Below are 24,622 nucleotides of genomic sequence, written 5' to 3' on the forward strand. Positions count from 1 at the left end.
TATCTTGCCCAAAGACCCTCAAAATCCGGAGCCCACACTGCTCCATTTAATGGTAGGGCCGGCCCTGCTTCAGCGTGTATCATATTGCAGCCTCTGCGTGTATACTCAGAAGTGAATTCCACTATCGTCAAAGGGGCTTACTCTTTCGTATGTTTAGAATTCCAGCCTTAATGCTTCGCCTCTTATATTTCCCCAGTGAAGTCGAAACACGTCAGAAATTGGCCCTGGCCTTTTCCTGGGAGGCGAACACAAAGCAGAGGCAGGCTTATGCATTCAAGGCATCTCTTCTGGTCTGTGCACTTAGTTATTTCACAGCCAACAGATAAACTTTAATAAACAACTGTCACCGCTGTATAAATATACTGCACAACGTATGATCTGTGCTGCGAAGTAAAAAAAAAAAAAAATGCTCCATGAGGGCTTCTTCAGTGCCTTTCCTTTATTTAGCTCTAATCAAGTGGGATCTTCGATTTAGTTTGCTCTCCAGAGTTATATGGGAAATCTTCTTTTAGCGATTATTAAGGCTGCAACAACGAAGGGCATTTCCTGTGGAGCTGAACGGCGAGCAGCATGAAGAAGCCACTTTGGAAAGACGAAACCTTCCTATTGCTGTTTCTCGTCCTAGTTCAGGCTTTTGGTTTGGATGATGACAACCGGCCAGCCACAGAGGTCTGCTCGACTCACACCATTTTACCAGGACCCAAAGGTGAGGCATCCGATAGGTAAACATCCTTGCAATAGGTAAAGAGGTTTTATGTGCTTCAGGGGAAATGGACACATGATTTATTATCCCTTTCCCCCACCCCCAAGAAATCTTATGCCATAGGAGTGGGAAAGTAAGGTTGCCAACTTTTCAGCTGGCTCCTGTAGCTGTGACTTTAACGGCATCTTATTGGGTTGCCTTTGGAAGCTGATCCTTTTTCTCTCCGGAAAGTGAAAAGCTTCACCTATGGGTTTTTTGCACATCAAGGTACAGGTAAAGCAGCATGGGGAACCTGCGTACCTTTAAATGTTGCTGGACTCCAATTCCCATCAAACACAGCAGCATGGCCAATGGTCAGGGATGATGGAATCACAGATTCCCCACTCATCCATTAAAGGCACAAGAAAAGCCCAAGTTTTTTGGCTAGTCATTTGGCAGCCCTTGTGGGGAACTGATTTACGTTGTAAGCTGAGAAATGGTGATTCATTCAATGATTAATTCAAATATCAGTTGCATAAATTACTGCTATTAATCAATGCACTTTATGATCTAGGCATTTAATCTATCTAGGTGCAGAGATCACAGATAAAAGGAGCTTACAGTGAAATGATGATGGAGCAGGAAAAGGGTGCACCATTGTTTGGGTTGAGAAGCTTAAGTGTTTTGCAAAGGAAATTAATCTTTTAGCATCAGAGAGGCTAAAGAAGTGTACAAGACCACTAATCTCTGTCCCACATTGCCTGGCTTCCATCTGTGTTTCCACAATAAAGCAACAGTATGGTATAATGGTTAGAGTGTTTGTCTAGACTGAAATCCCTGCTCAGCTATGAAGCTCAATTGGTGGCCCCTGTGGATCAATATCCCAGAACATAATCTACCTCACAGGATTGTTGTCCAGCTAAAATACTGCTCTAGGCAGAATGGGAGGGATGCCCATAAAGACGGAAGTTATGCATTAGTCAAGCCTTCCCCAAAGTGGTCCCCTTCAGATGTTTTGGACTACAATTCTCAGCATTCTTGACTATTGACCATGTTAGCCAGAGCTGATAGGAGTTGATGTCCTAAACATCTGGAAGGCACCAGATTGGGGAAGGCTGCATTCGTCTCGATATCAACCAACAGATATCCCCTACATACAAACTTTAGCTCATTTCATATTTCAAAACTTATCTGCACACTAAGCAATTCTATTGGTCAGGGGGTGTTTAAAACACCCACATGGTGAACTGCTCGTGTGAACTGCTTCTTGTGTGGAACTTTACCTCTATAATTCCATCAAGCGGTCCCTACCTGGGTAGATGCCCCTTTGAACTTGGCCTAGGTGCTGGGTTACATTGTTCTCTTGTACCTGTAGGTTTGATGCACTTCTAAGACCAGTGCCGGAATCCAGCACCCTAGGGCAACTGCCTGTGCCCCAGTATGACCCATCAACATCTGCCCTGTCCCACCCCAGTGAGCAGCTACAAGCCACCATTTTAAATAGCTCAGAATGCCCTGCTGCTTAAGATGCTCCAAGGGATTGTGGGAATTTTTAATGTTGGCTTATTACTAGATAAAATTGTAGCTAGAAGGGCCCCAGGGAGGGAATTTTGCCTAGGGAAGGGGTGGGCAACTTGTGGCCCTCCACATATTTTGGCCTACAACTCCCATCAGCCCTGCTGGCTAGGGCTGATGGGAGTTGTAGGCCAAAACCACTGGAGGGCCACAAGTTGCCCACCCCTGGCCAACGCTTCCTCAAACTTGGAGAACATCACATGGACAGTGTTTTGAGAAGAATTGTACTAAAAATTCTTCAAGCTGTTTAAGTAGACTCCAAATCCAGCCCAGCCAGCTCCTATCATCCCCAAGCATTGTTCATGTTTGTTGGGGCTGATGGGAGTTTAAACCCAACAACATCCAGGAGCAAAGGTTCGTCACCCAATTTTAAAAGGAGATGTCAGGGATTGCAATTGGAATCTTGTGCATGCAAAGCATGCGTTCTACAACTGTACCGTGGCTAGTTTCCAACAGGGCCAAATGTCACACACACACACACACACACACACACACACACACACACACACTTTTCCAAGTGAATTAATAAATGGGTGATCATAAATGGGACACTTCAATACACTCATGGGGGCACTCTCAGTTTTAGATTGTAAGCTCCTTGCAGCAGGGACTGTCTTTGGTTTACATTATTCTGTGAAGTGCCATACTAGCCAAGGAAATACATCCCCAAATCCAGCATTTACATTGTACGCTGGACATACACATCATCCATTTTTGCCCAAGCCAGCCCTGATTTCCATGCATTCAGCCAGAAGTTATGGTTGTGATAAAGAAAGTCACCGGCTGAAATCATATTGCATGGATTACGCAGGCCACATCTGATTATTTCAATGGCCTGTGCTGGTTTTAAAAGTCAGTTCTTTGATAGGAGTAGATGAGTTAATGCTGAATAAAAAGGATCAACACAGCACCACTTGCTTAATGGATATTCAAGCCTGCCCCCTGGTGGCCATGATTGACAACTGTGCTGTTGAGAATAGTTTGTTGTTGTTTATTCATGTTCAGTCGCTTCCGACTCTTCGTGACTTCATGGACCAGCCCACGCCAGAGCTTTCTGTCGGCTGTCACCACCCCTAGCTCCCCCAAGGTCAAGTCTGTCACCTCCAGAATATCATCCATCCATCTTGCCCTTGGTCAGCCCCTCTTCCTTTTGCCTTCCACTTTCCCTAGCATCAGCCTCTTCTCCAGGGTGTCCTGTCTTCTCATTATGTGGCCAAAGTACTTCAGTTTTGCCTTTAATACCCTTCCCTCAAGTGAGCAGTCTGGCTTTATTTCCTGGAGTATGGACTGGTTTGATCTTCTTGCAGTCCAAGGCACTCTCAGAATTTTCCTCCAACAACACAGTTCAAAAGCATCTATCTTCCTTCGCTCAGCTTTCCTTGTAGGGACAGCTATATTCCTATATAATATGTGCCATGCTGACTTCTTACAGGCAAGGACTCCTTTTTCTTCTGGAGCTTTTGTTCAGACTCAGATGAAATCATGATGAATTTCCTGTCAAATAAAATAATTCCTTATAAGGTGAATTCTCCTGGTTTGGTGTTCCTTTGTACATTAGCCACAAAGGAAACTCACTTTAGTGTACACATTATTTATGTATGATATTGATCCCCTGATCTTCTTCCATGATAGAGTTCCAGGTGGCATGTATAAGCTTGCCAAGCTGTTCCCCTATCCAGGGATTGACCAGATCAAGACATTTTGTTGAAGGACCGCCTCTTTCCATAAGTACTTACCCATGCCAGGGTCAGGGTCAAGAGTAAACATGGTTGGGCACCTTCCAAGGGCCCACACCCTAGGAGGGACCCACTGACAAGGACCTCCTAGACCTGCTCTTCCTCTTCACCATGACAACCTGCTGGGTCCCCTGCCTCTCGCTCTGGCCCAGATGATGGTGGTGATGAGGAGAAGCAGCAGCATCACTCCTTGCTCACTGCCGCTCTGCGAGTCAAACAAGCAACTGTCAACAATGGAGAAGGAGGTTGAGGAGCAATAAAACATAGTGACAATGACAATGAGAAAGTAGACTCACTGAGAGATGGAGCCCGTTGAGGGTGTCTGTCCCAAGGGCCATCAAAAACCTAGAGCCAGCACTGATCTGTACCTTAAGATCTTCAGTGGAAGGCTTTCTGCAGATGTCCCTGCCATCTAAGGGGAGGGGAGGGAGTGGCTTCCAGGGAGAGTTGCAGGTACTTTAATTGGAGATGCTGGTACCTTCTGCCTGAAAGAAATGTGCTCTTCCATTGAGTTATGATTCCTGGTGATGCTGGTGGGTGACTTTAGACCCTGGACCTAATGGTCTTATGGGGGCTGCCTTTAGATAGCCTTGTGTATTACACAACGAACATTTCTCTTCACCACCATTCCATGCTTTGCTACTGTTTCCATGTTACTTATATGTTAGGGCCAAACTAAATGTCCTCCTAAACACACATAGCTCCATTACTTTCCTACTCTCCTATAAATTGCAACCCCAGTTTGGATTGGGAGCATCGAAGAAGCAGGTTGAAGCTTTCTCCCAACCCACATATTTTCATCCCAAAATTACAGTCACACAGCCATGTGGGGATTAAAAGGGAGGGGGACCTATGTGGAATTTTGAGAGGAAATGGGAGGGGCTTAAACACTCCTCTCCCAAAGTGCTATGGATCTAATTCGAATTGGGGGTCACCTCTGGATTACTGGTTGCTGGAGGACAACAGTAGAAGTGAGCTAATGGCCCTGTTTGGAAGACACCTGAAACCACGGCTTTAACCATGGTGAATAAGGCTTTTTGCCTTATTCACCATGGTTGAAGCCATGGTTTAAGGTGTCTTCTGAACAGGGCCACTGCCTTCATCTCCTCAGTGTGAGCTTCCCGAAGGTTGGCCCTGAGGGAAGCAAGATGCTAGACTAGATAGGCTTTTGGACTGATCCAGCAAGGCTCTTAATAGGTTAGATCCAGATTTAGTTGTACACCCATTGAAATTAATGGGACTTGTTAGTCATGACTAACTGTGGGGGGGGGGGGGCTACGCTACTGCTTTAAAGCGCTTTATAACAGTTTTGACAACTGTTGGGGCCCAGGACACACTGCATATAGTTTTCAAAGCACTTCCCATTAATTTCAATAGGTCTACTCACAGTAGGACTAAAACTGGATCCAGTCCCTTATTTTGGTTGAATGGGTTTTGGTCAACTTAAAGACTAATTAATTTAGTAGGCAGAGACCACTTTGTCAGATGCATGACATCATCACCACCACCACCCAAAAACGTGTGAATGCCACAAGAAACATCTCCATGTTAATAACGCCCCAAGACTCCTTGTTGGTTTTGCTTCAATGGGCCAATGCAGCCACCCCTTTAGAACACATAGAACAAGTCGCACTGTTGTTTCAAGTAGTATCCAAGTTGCAACTGGCAGTGTCCTTGCTGAACCTTCTCGCGGCTATAGGGAACTTCGAAGACATATTGAAGTAATTGCAAGATCGGTTCACCATGTCAAAAACCAGCCAAATGGAGTGGGGGAAATAAATGAGCTCAAGAAGGGTTGATGGGAACTTCAAAAGGATTTGAACTGGGCCCTAAGTGTTGAGTAACTGGAATGGACGGTAATTTAAAGGACAATAATGAAGTGATGTGGTGTCTTTGGAAAGTTCCCCTTTCATTATTCTAACAAATGTTAATTATAAACTCCTCGACATCAGCCAGCGCCTTTGAGCCCTGTTTCTTGTGGTCACCACTGCTGCTGCCCATCTTCCAGACCTAATAATTGTACTTGCGTAAGTTCTCTTTCTGGAAATTGAAACTGCCACATTCTGAGCTCCGGGCTGGAGATGTAGAAAGTCCTTGCCACATCCTCAAGGCTGGCTGAACAGCTGTCCCTGCCATCTTTATAACCTCCTCTTTCTCTTCAGGGCCCTGTATTTGTAGTCTTACTTCTCGATGCTTAAAAAAAATAATCAAAATCCAGATTCTGTGCCAAGGTATCTGCCATTTAAAAAGCCAAATCTGCAACCTGCATTATTTATATATGTTGGCAGGTTTTCTTTTGTTTTGCACCATTAATTCTGCTTTCACTAGCTAGAGAGAGGTGCAAAGAGCAATGCTAAACAATGAGAGCCAGTGTGGTGTAGTGGCTAAAGTGTTGGACTGGGAGTCGGGAGATCCGGGTTCTAGTCCCCACTCAGCCATGGAAACCTACTGGGTGACTTTGGGCCAGTCACACACTTTCAGCCCAACCTACCTCATAGGGTTGTTGTTGTTGTGAGGATAAAATGGAGAGGAGGAGGAGGATTATGTACGTCACCTTGGGTTCCGTGGAGGAAAAAAGGTGGGATATAAATGCAATAATTAATAAATAAATATGCGAAAGATCACATTTACAGCTAACTGGAGGAAAACAGGGGGGAGAGGAACGTGGCAGCTGGCTCTCCTCCCTCTGAGCTCACTCTGGCTGCCCCATTCCTCTCCCCCCTCCAGTTTTTTTTAATTTTTAATCTTTAGATGTGAACCTTCGCATCTAAAGATTAAAAAAAAAACACCAGGAGGGAGAAAGGAACAGGGCAGCCAGAGCGAGCTCAGAAGGAGGAGAGCCGGCTGCCCTGTTCCTCCCTGCTCCCCGGTGCTCCAGGAAGCGACAGCTGACTCCATGCTGCCCCGTTCCTCTCCCCCCCCCCTCAATCCTTTAAAATGTATCACTGTGGAACCCGGAGCTCCCTGTCTGCCCCCTTCCCCCTTTAATTGTTTTTTTCTTGAAAAGGCGTGTGGAGCCTGGCTCCGAGCTAAAAAAGGCAGGGTAAGTCCCCAACTTTTTTAGCATGGAGCTTTGGGGCTTTGCCCCTGGATCCCTTCAGAGAGGCAGCTGCGTTGTGTAGATCACCAGCCACCACTCCGAAGCTACCCTGGGGCAAAGCGCCCGTGTAGAGGAGCCCCTTATTCTAGAACCTAAAATTTCATCATACATCACTTTCAAGCATATTTTCTATGAGGGCTATAAAAGGAGAGAGCGGGAGAGAGAGAGAGAGGAGAGTTTTAAGAAGCTGAATTCTGTGGCCAGTTCCACAGTTTCTGCAGGACTGATGTCAATAGTTGGCATTCATGAGCAAAACTAGAACCCTGGCATGGTGCACTGCTGATGAAGCACTGAACTGCTGAAACACCTTTCCTCCAATTTGCTGCTTCAAGCAGTGCCTGGCAGCTGGATCTAGGGGCTATTTAAATTCCCCACAATGCCCCAGAGCAATGCTACATCAGGGGATTGTGGGAAATCAAAATGGTGGCTAGATCCAGCCGTCCAGTGCTGCTCAAAATGCCACTGCCACCATGGATGCCTTCTGCTAGCAAGCTCACCAGCGCCCACCAATGGAGGAGGGCACTAGAGAAACCTTTGCCTAACCCTCCCCCCCCCGCCCCAAATCTGGAGCTGGCTCTGCTTTTCTGTCTCCTTGCAGGTCCGAAGTATACATACAGCCCTGCAGACATGATAGTGCCACCTTTTTGTTGTGAACAGAGCATTTGTGCCTTTCAGAGCCTGCAGAAATGAAGCAGCAAAGCTTTTCCTCAGCACTGAGATGCAGAGAGAGGGGAGGATACTGTGGTTGCCCATTATACAACTTTGAAAAGCACAGCAACTCTGTCCCTAAAAAAATGATGACATCCTAAGTTGGCATCTCTGGGAACGAAGCCAATGATGCAAAGCATTACGGAGTAGACTCGCTTGCAAATATCTCATCATAACTCTGTTTCGGCAGCAGTTCATACTGGCAGGAATAAATCTAGGCCAGCCTTCCCAAACCTGATGCCCTCCAGATGTGTTGGACTACAAATCCTATCTTCCCAGCCATCATGGTTGCTGGGGATGATGAGAGTTGTGGTGCCCTCCAGACTTGGAAAATTGCTCTAAGCATGAAGATCGGTGTCTAATGAAACTAAGGGAGCAATCCTACGCGTGATTAGACATTAAAAGAAATCCTACAATTCCCAGCATGTCAGAGCCAGCCATGCTTGCTGGGGCATGCTGGGAGTTGTAGGAGTTTTTTTCTGTCTAAGAATGCATAGGATTGTGCCCTACAAGAAACTTCAGCTATTTCCTGGCATAGTGATAAAACCATAAGGAGAGTTTCGTAGCAATGGAAGAGGAGCCCCCTTGGATTAGAACAATGGGCCTTCTGGTACTGCACCTTGTTTCCTAGAGCAACCAACAATTTGTTACCTTCCATTTATATCCAGCCTTTCCTCCAAGGAGTTCAAATCAGTGTACATACTCACCCTCTATGTTATTCGTACGACATCGCTGTGACATAGGTCAGGCTGGCAGAGGGTGTCTGGCTCAAGATCACCTTTGTGAGCTTCATGGCGGAGGGCTTCTCTACATGAGTGATTTATTACACGCACATTATTGGTCACTCAAGGAAGTTAGCGGGTCTTTACATGACGTCAACAACATCCAGGGCACCTCCCGTTGTTTATGACTTTTATCCAGCTTTCAAAAAGATCAGAGATAATGCGAAAAGCAGTGCTATTCCAATCCATCGGCTGTGTGAAATGCTGGTATTGCACAGGGTGACCTTATGAAAAGGAAGACAGGGCTCCTGTATCTTTAACAGTTGCATAGAAAAGGGCATTTCAGCAGCTATCATTTGTATGCATGCAGCACCTGGTGAAATTCCCTCTTCATCACAACAGTTAAAGCTGCAGGAGCCCTGCCTAGCATGACCAGAAACAAAAGAGGGCAGGGCCCCTGCAGCTTTAACTGTTGTGATGAAGAGGGAATTTCACTAGGTGCTGCATGCATACAAATCACATGTCCTGAAATTCCCTTTTCTAGACAACTGTTAAAGATACAGCAGCCCTGTCCTCCTTTTCATATGGTCATCCTAGCATTGTGCTATAATTAAGCCAGTAGATGGCACTGTGTAATAGAAAAGACAGAAAAAGGATGTTCAATTCAACTCAACTCAACTAATGTTTGAGCCCGTTATAATCCTGGAAAGAAACCAGAAGCAGAAAGCCCCGGTAAAGATGTGGGATTTCAGCCTCATGCAATGAACCCTAGAGTGGGGGTTTCAACCAGGGTCTTCCCAATCCTACTCTGATCCTCTAGCCACTATTGCCTTTGGGAAGCTCACAAGCCAGGATAATGGCAGTGTCCTCCTAATCTTGCACACCCCACACCCCAGTGACTGGTATTCGATGGTATACTGTCTCTGAACATGGAGGTTCTTATTCAGCCATCCTATATACTCGTTTCCCAAGTGTGGATCTTTATGTAGCCAAAACAACAACGCTCACGTCCAGGAGAGAAGTGTGAGCAGCCTCGCAGGCCAGGAGACACAGACATACAAAATCCCTCCAACAAGCACCAGGCTCAGTGGCCACAGAATGCTCACTGCCTTGGGGCAAGGAATGGTTGGATGGGATGGGTGTGTGTGGAATGCAGTGTCTGTAAAAGAGCATAGCTGGCTGTCTGGAACCCTGAGCAGGAGCACTCCACACTCTGCATCATGTTGTTATTCCACTTCCCACAACTAGTAGCCATTGATAGACTTGTTCTCCATGCGTTGGTCCAATCACCTATGAAAGCCAGCTATAGTTGGCCATTGCTACACCTTGCGGTGGTGACTAAGGCCTGTTTTCTTCTGCCTATGCTATTCTACTGCCAGTCAATTACAGTGGATGGAACTGAGTTCTATTATTACAGTAGAAAGAGGGGGAGGAGGGGGGAATCTATCCACTTTCTCCGTAACTTGCTGAGTAACGTCAAGGGAAAAAAAGGGGGTTTTCAAACCTGTTGCAACACGAGACACCACAAGAGGGCAGCAATACTCAAATCTTGGTACATCAGAAGATGGTGTAGAGTTGCTGCGAATTAATGTTCTTTTGAAAGGTTACTTTTCCAAAGACAGAGGTCATCATGGTCATGATTTAAAGCCATTAATTATTAGTATTTTTTTAATGATGGTGGTGGTGCTCTAAATATATGCTTGGCTCACCATAGCTAGTAGGATTCCCACATCTGTTTTCCCTGCTACTGTGCCTTTAGCAGCATCCTGGCACACAGAAATTAAACATCTGTATATATTAATGTTTCTGAGCCAGGAAAAAGGCTTCAATGAAGGAAAGAAAGGGGACACTGCCCAGTGGTAAGGCACGTGCCCACCCAACTGAAGTGCACACCAGGAACGCTCCTCCCTCCAGGCACATGCTTGGCATCCGTGCGAAGGGGCTCTACACATGTACAGATGTATGTGCATAGATCCCTCAATTTGAAGGGATTAATCAGGATCCTCCTGCCACTGTTGCATGGAGGTGATCCTTGGTCTGAAAGCAGAGGTGTCCCAAGTGTACAGCAGTGTCTCTGTTTTCTTCTGTAAAATGTCAGAAGGTTTTCTGTTGCATAAGGGTGACCATATGGAAAGAAGGACAGGGTTCCTGCATCTTTAACAGTTGTATAGAAAAGGGGATTTCGGTAAGTATCATTTGTATGCTTGCAGCACCTGGTGAGATTCCCTCTTCATCACAACAGTTAAAGCTGCCGAAGCATAGCTAGAGTGACCAGATACAAAAGAGGGCAGGACTCCTGCAGCTTTATCTGTTGTGATAGAGGGAATTTCACCAGGTGCTGCATGCATACAAATGACACCTGCTGAAATTCCCTTTTCTATGCAACTGTTAAAGGTATAGGAGCCCTGTCCTCCTTTCCATACGGTCACCCTAGTTTTGTTCTTTCAAAAATCAAGTCGGACTGCTCTTTCCTAAAGATTGTTGTGATCTGTAATGTGATGGGTTTTTTCTTTGTGATTCTTTTTGAAGGAGATCAAGGTGAAAAGGGAGACCAAGGAGAAATGGGCAAACATGGGAAAGTCGGCCCTACAGGATCCAAAGGTAAAGGCACACATGGTTATCTGTTGTGCTGTACGAATGTATCAAGAAACCTTTTGCTCCTGCCATAGCATGTATTCAGCCAATATTTCTTTTGCTCCCACAACTGTGTGTTGTTGCTTATTGATAACGCCTCTGGATTAATAACAAAATGACAATGGAGGAGCAAAATTCGGTTCTATGATTTGCTTTGGAGTAAATATAGAGACAACCATTTATTAGTGGAAGGTACTTGGCTTAGGTTACCGTTTATAGCTTAGTGCTATAATGGTAAGCATGGTTGGGCAACTGCCGAGGGCCCACACCCCAGCAGGGGGCCCCTATCAAGAGCCCGCTGGAGTCGCTCCTCCCCTTCACCATAGCAACCTGCTTGTTCACCTGCCTCTCGCTCTGGCCCAGACAATGGTGGTGGTGAGAAGGAGGAGCAGTAGAAGCCACCACCTACTTGCTCATTGGCTCTTTGCTCTCTGAGGGTGTCTTGCCCAAAAACCAGGGCCAGCCCTACCATTAGGCAGAGTGAGGCAGTTGCCTCAGGCAGCAGGTGCTTGGAAGGGGCAGCAAGGTGTTGAGGGAGGAGAGAGCTCTGGTCCACACATGGCCTGGCCTGTAACCCCCCTAAGCTAGCTTGCTGCTTTCAGGAGTGGTGGAAGATGCTGTCCCATTGCCAGAGCTGAAGAAAAATCCAACTTCCAATGAAGTCTGCTTTTGTACATGGTATCAGAGGGGGCACCAACAAAATCAATGTGATTTAATGCAGAAATAAAGAAAAGGATGACTTTTTTAATATGAAAAATGAATGGGGGAATGAAACCATTTTTATTTTCCTGCACATCCCTCTTTCTCACATGTAACTGATGCTTGCCATTTATCACATGGGGGGGGGGGCAGGGAGTCAAATTTATTTATTTATTTGTTGCATTTTTATACCACCCAATAGCCGAAGCTCCCTGGGTGGTTCACAAAAATTAAAACCATTCAAAGTATAAAACAAACAGTATAAAAACATGATATAAAATACAGTAGAAAAGCACAACCAGGATAAAATTAGCAGCAGTGCAGAAATACAAATTTAAAACAGCTAAGTTAAAAGTAAATTTATAGACCGTTAAAGTGCTGAGAGAATAAAAAGGTCTTCACCTGGCATCTGAAAGAATATAGTGCAGATGCCAGGTGAACCTCCTTAGAGAGCTCATTCCACAGCCGGGGTGCCACAGCAGAAAAGGCCCTCCTCCTGGTAGCCACCTGCTTTACTTCTTTTGGCAGGGACTCATGGAGAAGGACCCCTGAGGATGACCTTAAGGTCTGGGCAGGTACATATGGGAGGAGGCGTTCCTCTTGGGGACACTGTTTCAGCAAGGACAAAAGGTGCCTTCAGTCCCTAAGACTGCATGGCTTGTCCCTCGCTGAGAGGGATCTCAGAGGAGGCTGCAATGTGTTTCTGTGTGAGCACTCAGACATGCATTTCACCCTCCCCACCACCGTAGATCTTTGCATATGGAAGTGCTCCTTTCACAAGCGCACCCGGCCTAACAATTACAAGAAGCAATTGTACTAGTTATCAGTGATTATGGAGAATAACGTAAGGGAGTTCTGAATTTATTCAATCACATGCTGGTTTCAAAATCATCTGAAAAGAATGCTTTTTATATATAAAAACACAAAAATGTGATGCCTCCAGGCACCTCAACTGGGAGTTTTTGGCTAGGCAAATCAGCTTTGAAATTTCATGCCATTTCTTCTGCAACATGGGGCTCAGGGTGGGTAGCCATCTGCTATCAGTCACAGCAGTACCTTCAATGGCAGCAAATCAAAGACAGTCTCTCTTTAGAAGTGAATCCAGTCTTTTGGATTAGAATCTCAAAGCATATGTGAACACTACCACTATGCTAGGAAAGGGGTGATAGGAAGCACGAACCTGGTACAGCTTGAGTTATACAGATGGCCACATCTTCACGGTTGGGGTACTGGATGGGGCGGGGGGGAAAGCGTTGCCACTTTTTCCCCTTAGAGCAGCCTTCCTCAACCTGGGGCGCTCCAGATGTGTTGGGCATTCTGGGAGTTGTAGTCCAACACATCTGGAGCGCCCAGGTTGAGGAAGGCTGCCTTAGAGGGTTCCTGTGCATGACAGTCAGGAATGTCACAGAGGAAGCCTATCCCTATCATTGTATTAGGAAAACACTTGGCCTGTTGAATTTCTGCCTGTCACACAGCTGTTAAAAGAACAGCAACCCTGTCAGCAACCCTATTCCTCAGTAGCCAGTTATTGGTCTTAATCACTTCCGTAGCAGATTTCTGACCAACCCACAGTCCCTGTCCACAATTACTGTAGCCCTCACAACCGGGTATCAACGTGTTACTCTTGAAACACCCACATATATGCATGGGGCTACATAAATAATAATTCTGAGGATGGTTATACTTGTAACACTCTCAGTAACACAACAGCATGTTTAGAGAATTAGAAGTGAAATCATCATAACCGTCATTATTATTTATTTAGCTCCTTCAATGTTTAACTAAATTTCACTCTATATGCTCACTTTATATAGTCACTGTACTGGGAAGGAGGCAAATGAGGCTGCAACCTTAAGACTCTTACTAGGGAGTAAGTTCCACTGAAATCAGTGGGACTTACATCTGAGTAAACCTGCTGAGGATTGTGCTTTTGATATAGGGTGAAGGCTACTCCTGAAGATCATGTGAGGATTCTAAAAATGCAGTGGGCTTCTCTACACAAGGCTTTTATCATGTGCTCATAATTGGTCACTCACAGAAGTTGGTGGGTCCTTTACACAACGTCGTCAACCTCCAGGGCCTCTCCTGTGCTTTGTGATCAATATCGCGGCTTCTTTCTTAATGTGGAAAGTCTGGCATTTTGTTTTATATCACCATAGAGCTCTAGTGCATTTTCACAATTCTGCTATAACACACAGCCATCTAGTTGTTGTATAATGAAACATATAGATGAAAGAAAACAGAAATCTCCTGGAAACAACACGTGTAAAGGAGCCAATCTTAATCCTGAAAATAAGCAGAAGCCCTGGTAAAAGTGGGGATAAAAGCCTGGTGTAGAGAGAAGCCCAGGAAGAAGTGATCTCTTTCCTTGCCCTGATTGAATGTGTGTCATCTTTCTTCTTATAAAACATGTTGGGTTTCTCCCTCCCCTCCCCCAAAAGGGTGAGGGCCATGCCATAGTGTAGTGCACATGCTTAGCATGCAGAAAGTACTAGGTTTGATCCTTGGGCAGGATCTACAATACTGCTTTATAACAGTATTGAAGTGCATTGACAACTGTTGGGTAGGGTGACCACATGAAAAGGAGGACAGGGCTCCTGTATCTTTAACAGTTGTATTGAAAAGGGAATTTCAGCCAGTGACATTTGTATATATGAAGAACCTGGTGAAATTCCCTCTTCATCACAACAGTTAAAGCTGCAGGAGCTATGCTAGAGTGGCCAGATTAAAAGAGGGCAGGGCACCTGCAGCTTTAACTGTTGTGATGAAGAGGAAATTTCACCAGGTTCCCCATATATACAAATGACACCTGCTGAAATTCCCTTTTCCATACAACTGTTAAAGATACAGGAGCCCTGTCCTCCTTTTCATATGCAACCCTGCTGTTGGGGCCCATGACACATTCCATATACATTTTCAAACCGCTTTCATAGTGTTACATCTTGCTTGGTGTAGATCTGGCCCTGGTGTCTCCAGTTAAAGAAGGATTAGGTAACAGATGTGGTGGGGCAAGCCTTTACTCTGCAGAGTCAGAATAATGTTTTGGGAAACTGCATGTGATGTAACTAAATAGTTTAAGGACAGGACCAGTCCTACCATGAGGCAGAGTGAGGTGACCACCTCAGGCAGCAGATGCTTGGGGGCAGCAGTGATACCCTCCTGGCTCTTCCCCTGAACACCCCAGCTAGTCCCCTCTGTCTAAGAACAGAATTGTGTCTGCCACACAACCTCTTCTGCACCCCCTAAACTAGCCCACTGCCCCAGCTGTGGTGAAGGGCAACGTTGAAGTAACCGCTAGTACTTTTGTACATGATGTGAGGGAGAGGTGCCATCTTGTCCTTCGCCTCAGACAGAAAAATGTCTTCGGACAGCTCTGATTAAAGATATACCAAAATAATGTTCTGAGAGACTAGATAAAACAAGCACTCTTCTTCACTGTGTTTCCTTTCCAGGAGAGAAAGGAGCAGTTGGCGATATTGGTGACCAGGGAATGATGGGTAAAATTGGACCGATTGGCAAGAAGGGTAAGATTTTAGGCCTTGGTCAAGCCTTTTGAAAGTGTTGTAAGGCACAGAACAAAACACGAAACAGCTGCAGCTTATGCTTCCCAAATTAAACAGATGCCTTTTGTTTCCAAACCAAAAACACACTATGATTTAAATGAGATCTTATGCCTCCTACCCCTGGCTAGGAGAAGGGAAGCCATGAAATAAACCAGGCGTTGCCTATAAGTTTTCAAAAAAAAATCTTCACAACCGTAAGGGTGAATTAAAGATGAGATTTCCCAGCACCATATTCCACGCTTATAGTAAGGAGTTCCGCCAACTGATTTCAAAATTGTTTAAGAACTGTACATATTTTTTTAAAAAAATCCAAAATCTAATAGAGGAGAAACTTTCCTTGATAAAGGAAAGGCACATGCACTCACCCAGTCAAAAGTCTTAAAAACAAATAGATTTGTGGTACAAACTTTAGTAGACTACAGGCCGCTTTATCATCACACGCATACAATGTTAGAGGGGAAAATGAAGCCTAAAAGCTACAGAATATATAAATATATGAACCTTATATTATTTATTTATTTAACAATATTTATGAATCACTTTATATTAAAGAAATTTCTGAGATTTATAGAGGACAAGATTACCTTCCTGGGAATACCTGTTGAAAAACGTATGTTTCTATTAGGTGCTGGAAATCCAGAAGGATTTTGGCGCCTGCCTAATTTGTAGCAGTAGGGAGTTCCAGAGATATTTCTATGACCATTCATAACAGCAGTCATTGATAATAACACAACTATTCTAGCTTTGCTGTGCTAATTGTACACCTGTAGTGGAAGATAAAACTTAGGTCCTGATTTAATCCTATATGAATAGAATTAAACTTGCTGAAAATTCTAGTTCAGCGAATTCACTCCCTTTGAAGTTCTTTTAATGGAGAATGGTAACTTTCAACAGAGAGTGACTTGGGGGCACTGAAACATTATTACTTCAGAGAGAGAGAGAGAAAACCCCACAAACGTGGTTTATAATTATGCTTGGCCCTTTCCAGCCAAACTGCAAAAGCTGTTTGGCTGGAAAGTATAGCAAGTTCCAAAGGAATTGGAGGCAATTGTGATTCTCTAATACTGCCATCAACTCTCTTAAAAACTATTATCCATCTTCAGTGTTTGCTACTCAACGAAGCAGGAAGGGTGTACCAGGCTCCATCCAGTCACAAAACCTTTTAATGGGTCAGCTATTAAAGCTTGCAGCTTGTCAAAAGAAAACCTTGACAGATAGGCACGCTTACTCAGAAACAAGTCCCTTTGTGTCCAGCAGACCTTACTCCCATGTAAGTGTCCATAGGTTTGAAGTGTTTAATTTGGCACAGTCGCTCATGCAGCCCTAATAATTTCTCAGCATCCGCTCAGTGAGAGTTACTCAATAATGTAACTATGTTTGCCTGGGTGTGCACCTCCTGATGCAGGAACTTGTCTATTTTCTCCTTTATTCAGGTGATAAAGGAGTGAAGGGTTTATCTGGCATATCTGGAGGAAAGGGCAAAGCAGGTACGCTGTCTGCTTTCCTTTATGTTTTCGAAGCAAATGCTCTCTGTTAAATCAGGGATGACTTCAGACCGCTGTGCTCTCCTAGGGTGACCATATGAAAAAGAGGACAGGGCTCCTGTATCTCTTGTATATGGTCAAGAGGGCAGAGTTCCTGCAGCTTTCACTGTTGTGATGAAGAGGGAAATTCACCAGGTGCTGCAGGCATGCAAGTGACACCTGGGGGGGATCCGCACGTCGCTCCCAGAGTGCTTCTATGCGACTCCAGTGCACCCCGAAAACAATAGTCTGACTTCCCTGTAAAAGAAACGACGAAGAGCTGTCCATGCCGCCGCCGCCGCCGATGACGAGGACAGCTCTCCGCCGGCGAGGAGAGCTCGGCAAAAGAAGGCGGGGTGAAGAGCGGAAGAAGCTCTCTACCCCGCCTTCTTTTGCTGAGCTCTCCTCGCCGGCGGAGAGCTCTCCTCGCCGCGGCCGGCATGGACGGCTCTTCATCGTTTCTTTTACAGGGAAGTCAGACTATCGTTTTCGGGGTGCACTGGAGTCGCATAGAAGCGCTCTGGGAGCGACGTGCGGATCCCCTCCAGCTGAAATTCCCTTTTCTATGCAACTGTTAAAGATAACAAGAGCCCTGTCCTCCTTTCCATATGGTCCCCCTAAGCTTGCCTATTTTCCCAGTCCACAAGAAAAGGAGTTATTTTTACCCTGCCTACTCCCACAATGGTGTGTGACAGCTTGCATGAAAAGCATTGTAAAATGACTTGAAACCTTTAAAACACAGCACACGCTCACACAATGCAGAGGTCACACCAGCCATAAACATGCTTATAACACAACAGCCAGCACTGACTCACCCCACTTGGTCACTTTTGGTATCAGGCACATGAGAACTGCCCAGAGAGCTTCAGCTATGGGGCGGTCTACAAATTCAATAAATAATAATAATAATTCAAAATCCTTAAAATGTGGATGTTTTTCAAGACAGAGGCCTTATTCTAGGCATCGGGGCATCAGGGGTAGGCATATTTGGGCACATGCTGAGGGCCACACCCTAATAGGGACCCACTGAGAAGGATCCCTGGAGTTGCTCTTCCTCTTCAGCATTGCAATCTAACCTTTTGCTCTGGACTGGACAAGGGTGGGTGGTGAGAAGGAGGAGCAGCAGATGCTTCTGCCCACTGGCTCCCTGGCTCTCTGCCTATCAAGCAATAATGAGGAAGAGGAGGAGGAGCAAAAGCAGCTGGTGACAATGGTGGGGAGAAGGTCCTTTGAGGTTGTCTTGCCCAAGGGCCTTCAAAAAGCTGGATCTGGCACTGTCTGGTTCAGATGTAATGTTAAACCAGGGTTTCCTGGATTTAGTTAATTTGGCATTGTGTTATGCAGCAAAAGGTAGCTATAATTCCATAAATTGTGTTCGGCGTTTGACATATGACTATACTGATGGGTCCTTCTTGACTTTCTAATAAATGGATTCATTTTTAATGGCTATTTATGCTTAGATATGGTGACCATATGGAAAGGAGGACAGGGCTCCTGTATCTTTAATCGTTGTCTAGAAAAGGGAATTTCAGCAGGTATCATTTGTATGCATGCAGCACCTGGTGAAATTCCCTCCTCATCACAACAGCTAAAGCTGCAGGAGCCCTGCCCTCTTTTGTATCTGGTCACTCTAGCATAGCTCATGCAGCTTTAACTGTTGTGATGCAGAGGGGATTCCACCAGGTGCTGCATGCATACAAATAACACCTGCTGAAAATCCCTTTTCTAGACAATTGCTAAAGATACAGGAGCCCTGGCCACCTTTCTATATGGTCACCCTATGCTTATAACCTATGTTGCTGATATGCCTATATTGAGCTAGGTGCTGTCTGTGACTGTGGAAAATATCGCAAAGTGGTCGGACAACTGGATATTAACATCGCTCGGCTCAAGAGTTCCATTCAATTTGTAAAAAATGGTATGTTCCATTTTAAAATGGTCATTTGTTTCTTCTAGCTTCTGTGTTTAGCTTATGTCCCAACATGTAATACGAACAGAACGGCAGGTGGCAGGCCTGGCTTCGGGGAAATCAATATTCCTAATATCTGGGAAGCAGGGCTGGGCATAGGGGGGGCCCAGTGGGGCAAGTTGGCATGGCCCTACGATTTTGAGGGGACTTACTCCAAGACCCCCTAGGCAAAGTTGCTTGATTTTTCTGTTGTTGGTGATGAATTTGCCCACAGAAAAGTACATAAAGCATTTCTGAATGTGAAGGAATGTCTTATATACATCTTGAATAAAAGTGCTTGCCATTACCTTTCTTATAAATCGTTCTAGTTCATATGTATTTAGAACTGATTAAAAAAATACTTAATGAGCAGTTTGAAATGGGACCTACATTTTCCATCTGTCCTGGGCCTACTACCAGCTTTGCCCGGCCCTGCTGTGAAGCAATAGTGTTACTCCCCTCAGAGTACTGGTAGCGTCCTTACTATGAAGTTATGTGTTCCATTGTGAGTGCCGTACCAACATTCAGAAAACGCAACCTAACCAGCTGGAAAGAAAGATTCTTAAGGCAATAGTGAAGGTGCTAAGGACCGGGAAAGGTAATTGCATTTAAAGGAGAAGTTCAGAGAACTTAATTAGGGTCACCATGTGTCCTACTTTACAGAGGATTGTCCTCGATTTGAAGAGCTGCCCAGTTAAAGATAAAGTACCATAAGAAGGGAGAGTGGCCGGGACCTTGAAGTTGCCCATCCACAGTTCAGTGGAGGCTGGTGGCTCCAATGTCAGTTGTTGAGGTAAATCTGCTCCAGGTTTCAGTCAGAACTCTGAAAGTGTTCTGAGAGCTGAATTCTGCTTTAAAAATCAGTCCAATGCTTTGGAGAGCTCCTTTAGCGTTCTGGCTGATTCTGACTAAAATCCAGAATGGATTCACAGCCCCACTAAACTTGGAGGCACCAGCCTCCAGTGCCACAGTTACCTCCTGGGCAGAAGACTGAGCAGGGCACACTGGTCACATGCCACAGTCTTCACCACTCTGGTGAAGTATCGTATTTCTATTTCTTACAATAATTATCACTGAATTTTCATTTATATGTTATGCATTTCCTCTTTTTTGGTGATGCACTGTAAGCTGAATATATTTAAAGTAAGAGAAAAGGAAATGAGAATGTATAGGCTATCACTGTTCAGATATCTGTAAGCAACACTTGGTAACAGGTTGCACACTGGTACAGCTACCTGAGCAAGTGCATGTGAACAGGGCCCCGATCCTCCTTTATTTGCTGATCTTGTTTATTTTAAAGCCGAAAATTAAAATTTATATATGCACACATACATGATGCCTGACCGACGCAGTACATACATGTTTTGTACTCTGACATCTGCACCTGGACACAAAGTTAATCGCAAGACATGGCCATAAAGGCATATCAGAAAGAAGAAGAGCACTAATTGTTCTCTCTTTAAGATAAGGTTTGGGTACCAGCTACCTAAAGGAAGCTAATATGGACCATTAGAAAGAGCATGGGAAATTCAAGGTTCTCCTTCTTGGCAGAAAAAAGAAGAAAAATAATGTATTCGAGGCGTTTGAGGGGATTTCCAGCCACGATGTAGCAGAATTCAAGGGTCAAGAGAACACCAGCAAAAACTGCCAACTTATAGGGTCTTCTAAACTGTGGCCTTACCTGGACTGGTGACCATTACTCATCCTCGAGTACCCTACCATAGACTATTACAATATGTTGTACGTGGGGCTACCATTCAGAAACTGGAGTTGGACACAAGTGTATTAACTTGACTGGATGCTGTGACTTCTGCTTGGACTGTGCTGGCTCATAGTCCAATTTCCACGCAGGTTCTATCGTTTAAAGCCTTCAGTGTCTTGGGACCAGGTTACCTGAAAGACCACCTTCTTCCACGTGTATCAGCTCATACCTTAAGAACTTCTTTAGAGGCCCTGCTCCTAGTTCTCCCACCTAATTAAGTGAGCCGGGTAACCACCAGAGGCACTTTTTGGTAGGGGCAAAACACCCTTCCCTGAGAGGCTCACCTGGCTCTATCTTTGTGCAGGAAAGGGCAACTGAAATGATCAAGGGGCTGGAGCATCTCCCCTATGAGGGAAGGTTATAACTCCTGGGATTGTTTAGCTTGGGGGAAAGGAGGCTAAGGAAAGACATGATAGAGGTGTATAAAATTATGCATGGTGTGGAGAATGTGGATAAGGAGACATTTTTCTCCCTCACTCATAACGCTAGAACCTGGAGTCATCCCATGAATTCTTGAAAGAGAAGGCTATCAGTGGCTACTAGTCCTAATGGCTATGTGCTACTTCCAGTATCAGAGGCAGTAACCTTTTGTACATCAGTTTTGGGGGGACACAGGCAAGACCCTCACGTTTTGCTTGTGGGTTTCCCATGGGCAGCTGCTTGGCCACTATGTGAACAGAATGTTGGACTAGATGGATCTTGGTCTGATCCAGCATGTCTCTTCTTATGTTATTTCCCAACACCCCACGAAGACCTTTTTATTCACCCAGGTCTTTTAAATAACTTGTTTTAGCCTGGGCATGTCAGTTTAAAATTCTATTGTTATTTTATTCTATTTTTACTTTTAATCCTTTTTATTGTATTTGTTTGTGATCCACCTAGAGAATGCCTGTTATGGGACAGCTATATAAATTCATTAATTAATAACTAAATAACTCCCCAGCTGTATTTCATGTTCCTCAAAAGAATATTTCTTGAATTAAGAATATTGTGGACATCCTGAAAGGGCTATTTTTAAAATGTCTGTCTGTCTCTCTCTCTCTCTCCCCCCCCCCCCCCAAGTGTTAGCAGGAATCAGGGAAACAGAAGAGAAATACTACTACATTGTGCAAGAAGAAAAGAGCTACAAGGATGCCGTCATTGACTGCAGGATTAGAGATGGGATTCTTGCAATGCCCAAAGATGAGGCTGCCAATGCGGTGATCTCCGACTACGTCTCCAAGAGCGGCCTCTTCCGGGTCTTTATTGGCTTGAGCGACACAGAGAAGGAAGGCCAGTTCATGTACGCCGACCGTTCCCCACTACAGGACTACAGCAACTGGAAGGAAGGGGAGCCGCAGGATCCCTCAGGGCATGAAGACTGCGTGGAAATGCTCAGCACCGGGAAATGGAACGACACAGAATGCCACCTTACTATGTTCTTTGTCTGCGAGTTCCCAAAGAAGAGAAAGTAAGGGGGCAGAGAGGGCATCCCCCTGGTCCATCGCAAGATCACTCTCAGTAAGCCAGCTAAAGAGTTAAGAGTCTAGGAGAAGAACTTGGTTCCAGTGCAAGGACGTCACTATCGCACTATAAACATCCTAAATGATGGCGTTTAAAATGGAGACTTCCTGCTAGGCCTCTGCACTGGATCTGTGACGATAACTGAACAGCCATCAACAGCCAGGTGCTTTCCAGAGACATGAGAGGACAACTCACATCAGTCCCAGCCAGCATCCTGGCTGGGGATGATGGGGGTTGTAATTCAACACATTTGGAGGCTGCTGGCTTGGGGAAGGCAAAAAGTGCCCATCTTCACTATTATCTCTCCTACCTCTTTCCTTACACTGGCTTACCGCACTCTGCACCCGCAATACACACAGGCCTGGTTATAAACGACCGCTGGCAAATGACGGAGAGATTGCCTGCTCCCCTATAGACCTGCCCAGATACTGCGGTCACCTCCAGAGAACTTCCTGATTGTAAGACATCTTGCAGATGCTCATCTGACAATGACCAGGAAGGGAGATTTCTCGGCTGCAGAGCCCAGGCTCTGGAGTAGCTCTCCTTCAGATTTAAGACATATGCCAACACAGATACAATTTGGGTGCATGCCGAAAACCATATGGTTTACCTTGGCATTTGGAGGCTTGCAAGCACAGCTGTTATGATTTGAAAGTTGCAATCCTATGCTAGGGTGACCCTATGAAAAGGAGGACAGGGCTCCTGTATCTTTAATAGTTGCATAGAAAGGGGAACTTCAGCAAGTGTCATTTGTATATATGGAGAACCTGGTGAAATTCCCTCTTCATCACAACAGTTAAAGCTGCAGGTGCCCTGCCCTCTTTTAAATCCGGTCACTGTAGTATAGCTCCTGCACGTTTAACTGTTGTGATGAAGAGGGAATTTCACCAGGTTCTCCATAAATACAAACGACAGCTGCTGAAATTCCCTTTTCTATGCAACTGTTAAAGATACAGGAGCTCTGTCCTCCTTTTCATATGGTCACCCTATGACCTATGCATGTTTGGATGGGGGAGGGGGGAGTCCTACAACTCTCAGCATGGCTGGCATGGGGCATGCAGGGAGTCGCAGGACCTTTTTCTGTCTAAACATGCATAGGATTGCAGCCTTAGTTGTTCTTAAACATTATAGATGTTGGAGAGCCTTGGATTTTATTATATTTGTATATTGTATTAGGAGATTTAACACTTTTTATTCTTATTTCTTGTACACCACCTGGAAATGGGAACATGACAGGCAGTACATAAATACTGAAAATAAATAAATATATACATTAAAAAAAACATCTGTGATGAGAGCATGCAAGCTGAAGCCACAAGAGAATAAAGGAGCCTTCAGCATGAGTGGATGTCTTTCTTTGGCAAAGATCCTCAAAATATTTACAGCCCAGTCCTGAGCAGGCTAAGTTGGAGATATGTTCCATTGCATTCAATGGGAGTTAATTCTCTAAACAAGCGATTTATAGCATGCTCTTAATTGGCAACTCACGGAAGTTTGTAGGTTCATTTACACAATGTCATCAGCATCCAGGGCCCCTCCCATGCTATCCCCTGGGATATCGCGGGGGTGTGTGTGTTAAAAAAACACACCCAGATATAATGTGGGAATATCCAGGCCATTACACCATCTCCCAACATGTAAGCGCTATAATTATAGCGGTGTAGTGCTATAATTATGCCACCAGATGGCACTATCTCAGTAAAGTCAATTGAGCACACGGAGCAGGAAGTATTCGATTTCAAACTGCGTGGCCGTCCATGTAATGCCGCTGATCCCATCCAAGAGAGAAAGTGAATGCTGATAGTCATGATAAGGCAGCACATTTAAAAAAAAATGTAGAGAAGCCCTTAGTCTTAGTCACATTTTTTTAATTGGACTGCACCACTTCAAATAGCAGGTGGAGGTAACAATTACAAGGGCTCATCTAAAAAAATTAAAACTCCTAGCAAATACAAAACTAGCACAGCAGACAAAAGAGGGCATTCAGAATTGGTCTCCCCTCCCACACCTACAGCCTAAAGTAGTACACTCACTTCATTTCCATCAAATTCTCCCTGCATGCATTTAAGATTGCAGTCTTACTCTAAATAAATAGTCAGGTGGTCTGCTACACTTCAATGGGATGTCAGCGAGATCATTCCTAGGGCTCCAACTCTCATAGAATGTACTCTATATTGTTTTGAAGGTAGAACACAACAAAGACTGTAATACACCCTGAGGGCTTCTTTAAAGGAGCTATTTATAGCAGGCTTGTGACTGGCCACTCATGGATGCTTGTGGCTCATTTTGACAATGCAGTAAGGCTCCTGCACATCTCCCACTCCATTTCCCGGTTTTAGCATTAAAAAATAAGTCTCAAAAAACGGACATTTCTGAAATGTGTTGGGATTTGTTGGGATTTTCTGCTGTGTGCAAGCAAAGTTGTGCTATAAAATGCCCACCAGAGGGCACTGTCCCATTGAAGTGT

The 24,622-nt window shown here is 44.9% G+C and overlaps 1 protein-coding gene across 2 annotated transcripts; it reads left to right on the plus strand.

Moving 5' to 3' along the window:
• The first annotated feature begins 316 nt into the window (after positions 1–316).
• COLEC10 (collectin subfamily member 10) lies at positions 317–23,480 on the plus strand. Of its 2 annotated transcripts, XM_063131081.1 has the most exons (6): positions 318–706; positions 11,053–11,124; positions 15,309–15,380; positions 16,853–16,906; positions 18,765–18,860; positions 21,715–23,480. In XM_063131081.1, the coding sequence occupies exons 1-6, from the start codon at positions 571–573 to the stop codon at positions 22,104–22,106; spliced, it is 822 nt and encodes a 273-aa protein (XP_062987151.1). In that variant the 5' UTR covers positions 318–570; the 3' UTR covers positions 22,107–23,480. The 2 variants fall into 2 exon arrangements, with proteins under 2 accessions (XP_062987152.1, XP_062987151.1); XM_063131082.1 differs by lacking the exon at positions 18,765–18,860 and having other exon boundaries at positions 317–706.
• The last annotated feature ends 1,142 nt before the right edge of the window (positions 23,481–24,622 follow it).

This window comes from Elgaria multicarinata, chromosome 7 (genome assembly GCF_023053635.1).
Source record: "Elgaria multicarinata webbii isolate HBS135686 ecotype San Diego chromosome 7, rElgMul1.1.pri, whole genome shotgun sequence".
NCBI classification, from domain to species: domain Eukaryota; kingdom Metazoa; phylum Chordata; class Lepidosauria; order Squamata; family Anguidae; genus Elgaria; species Elgaria multicarinata.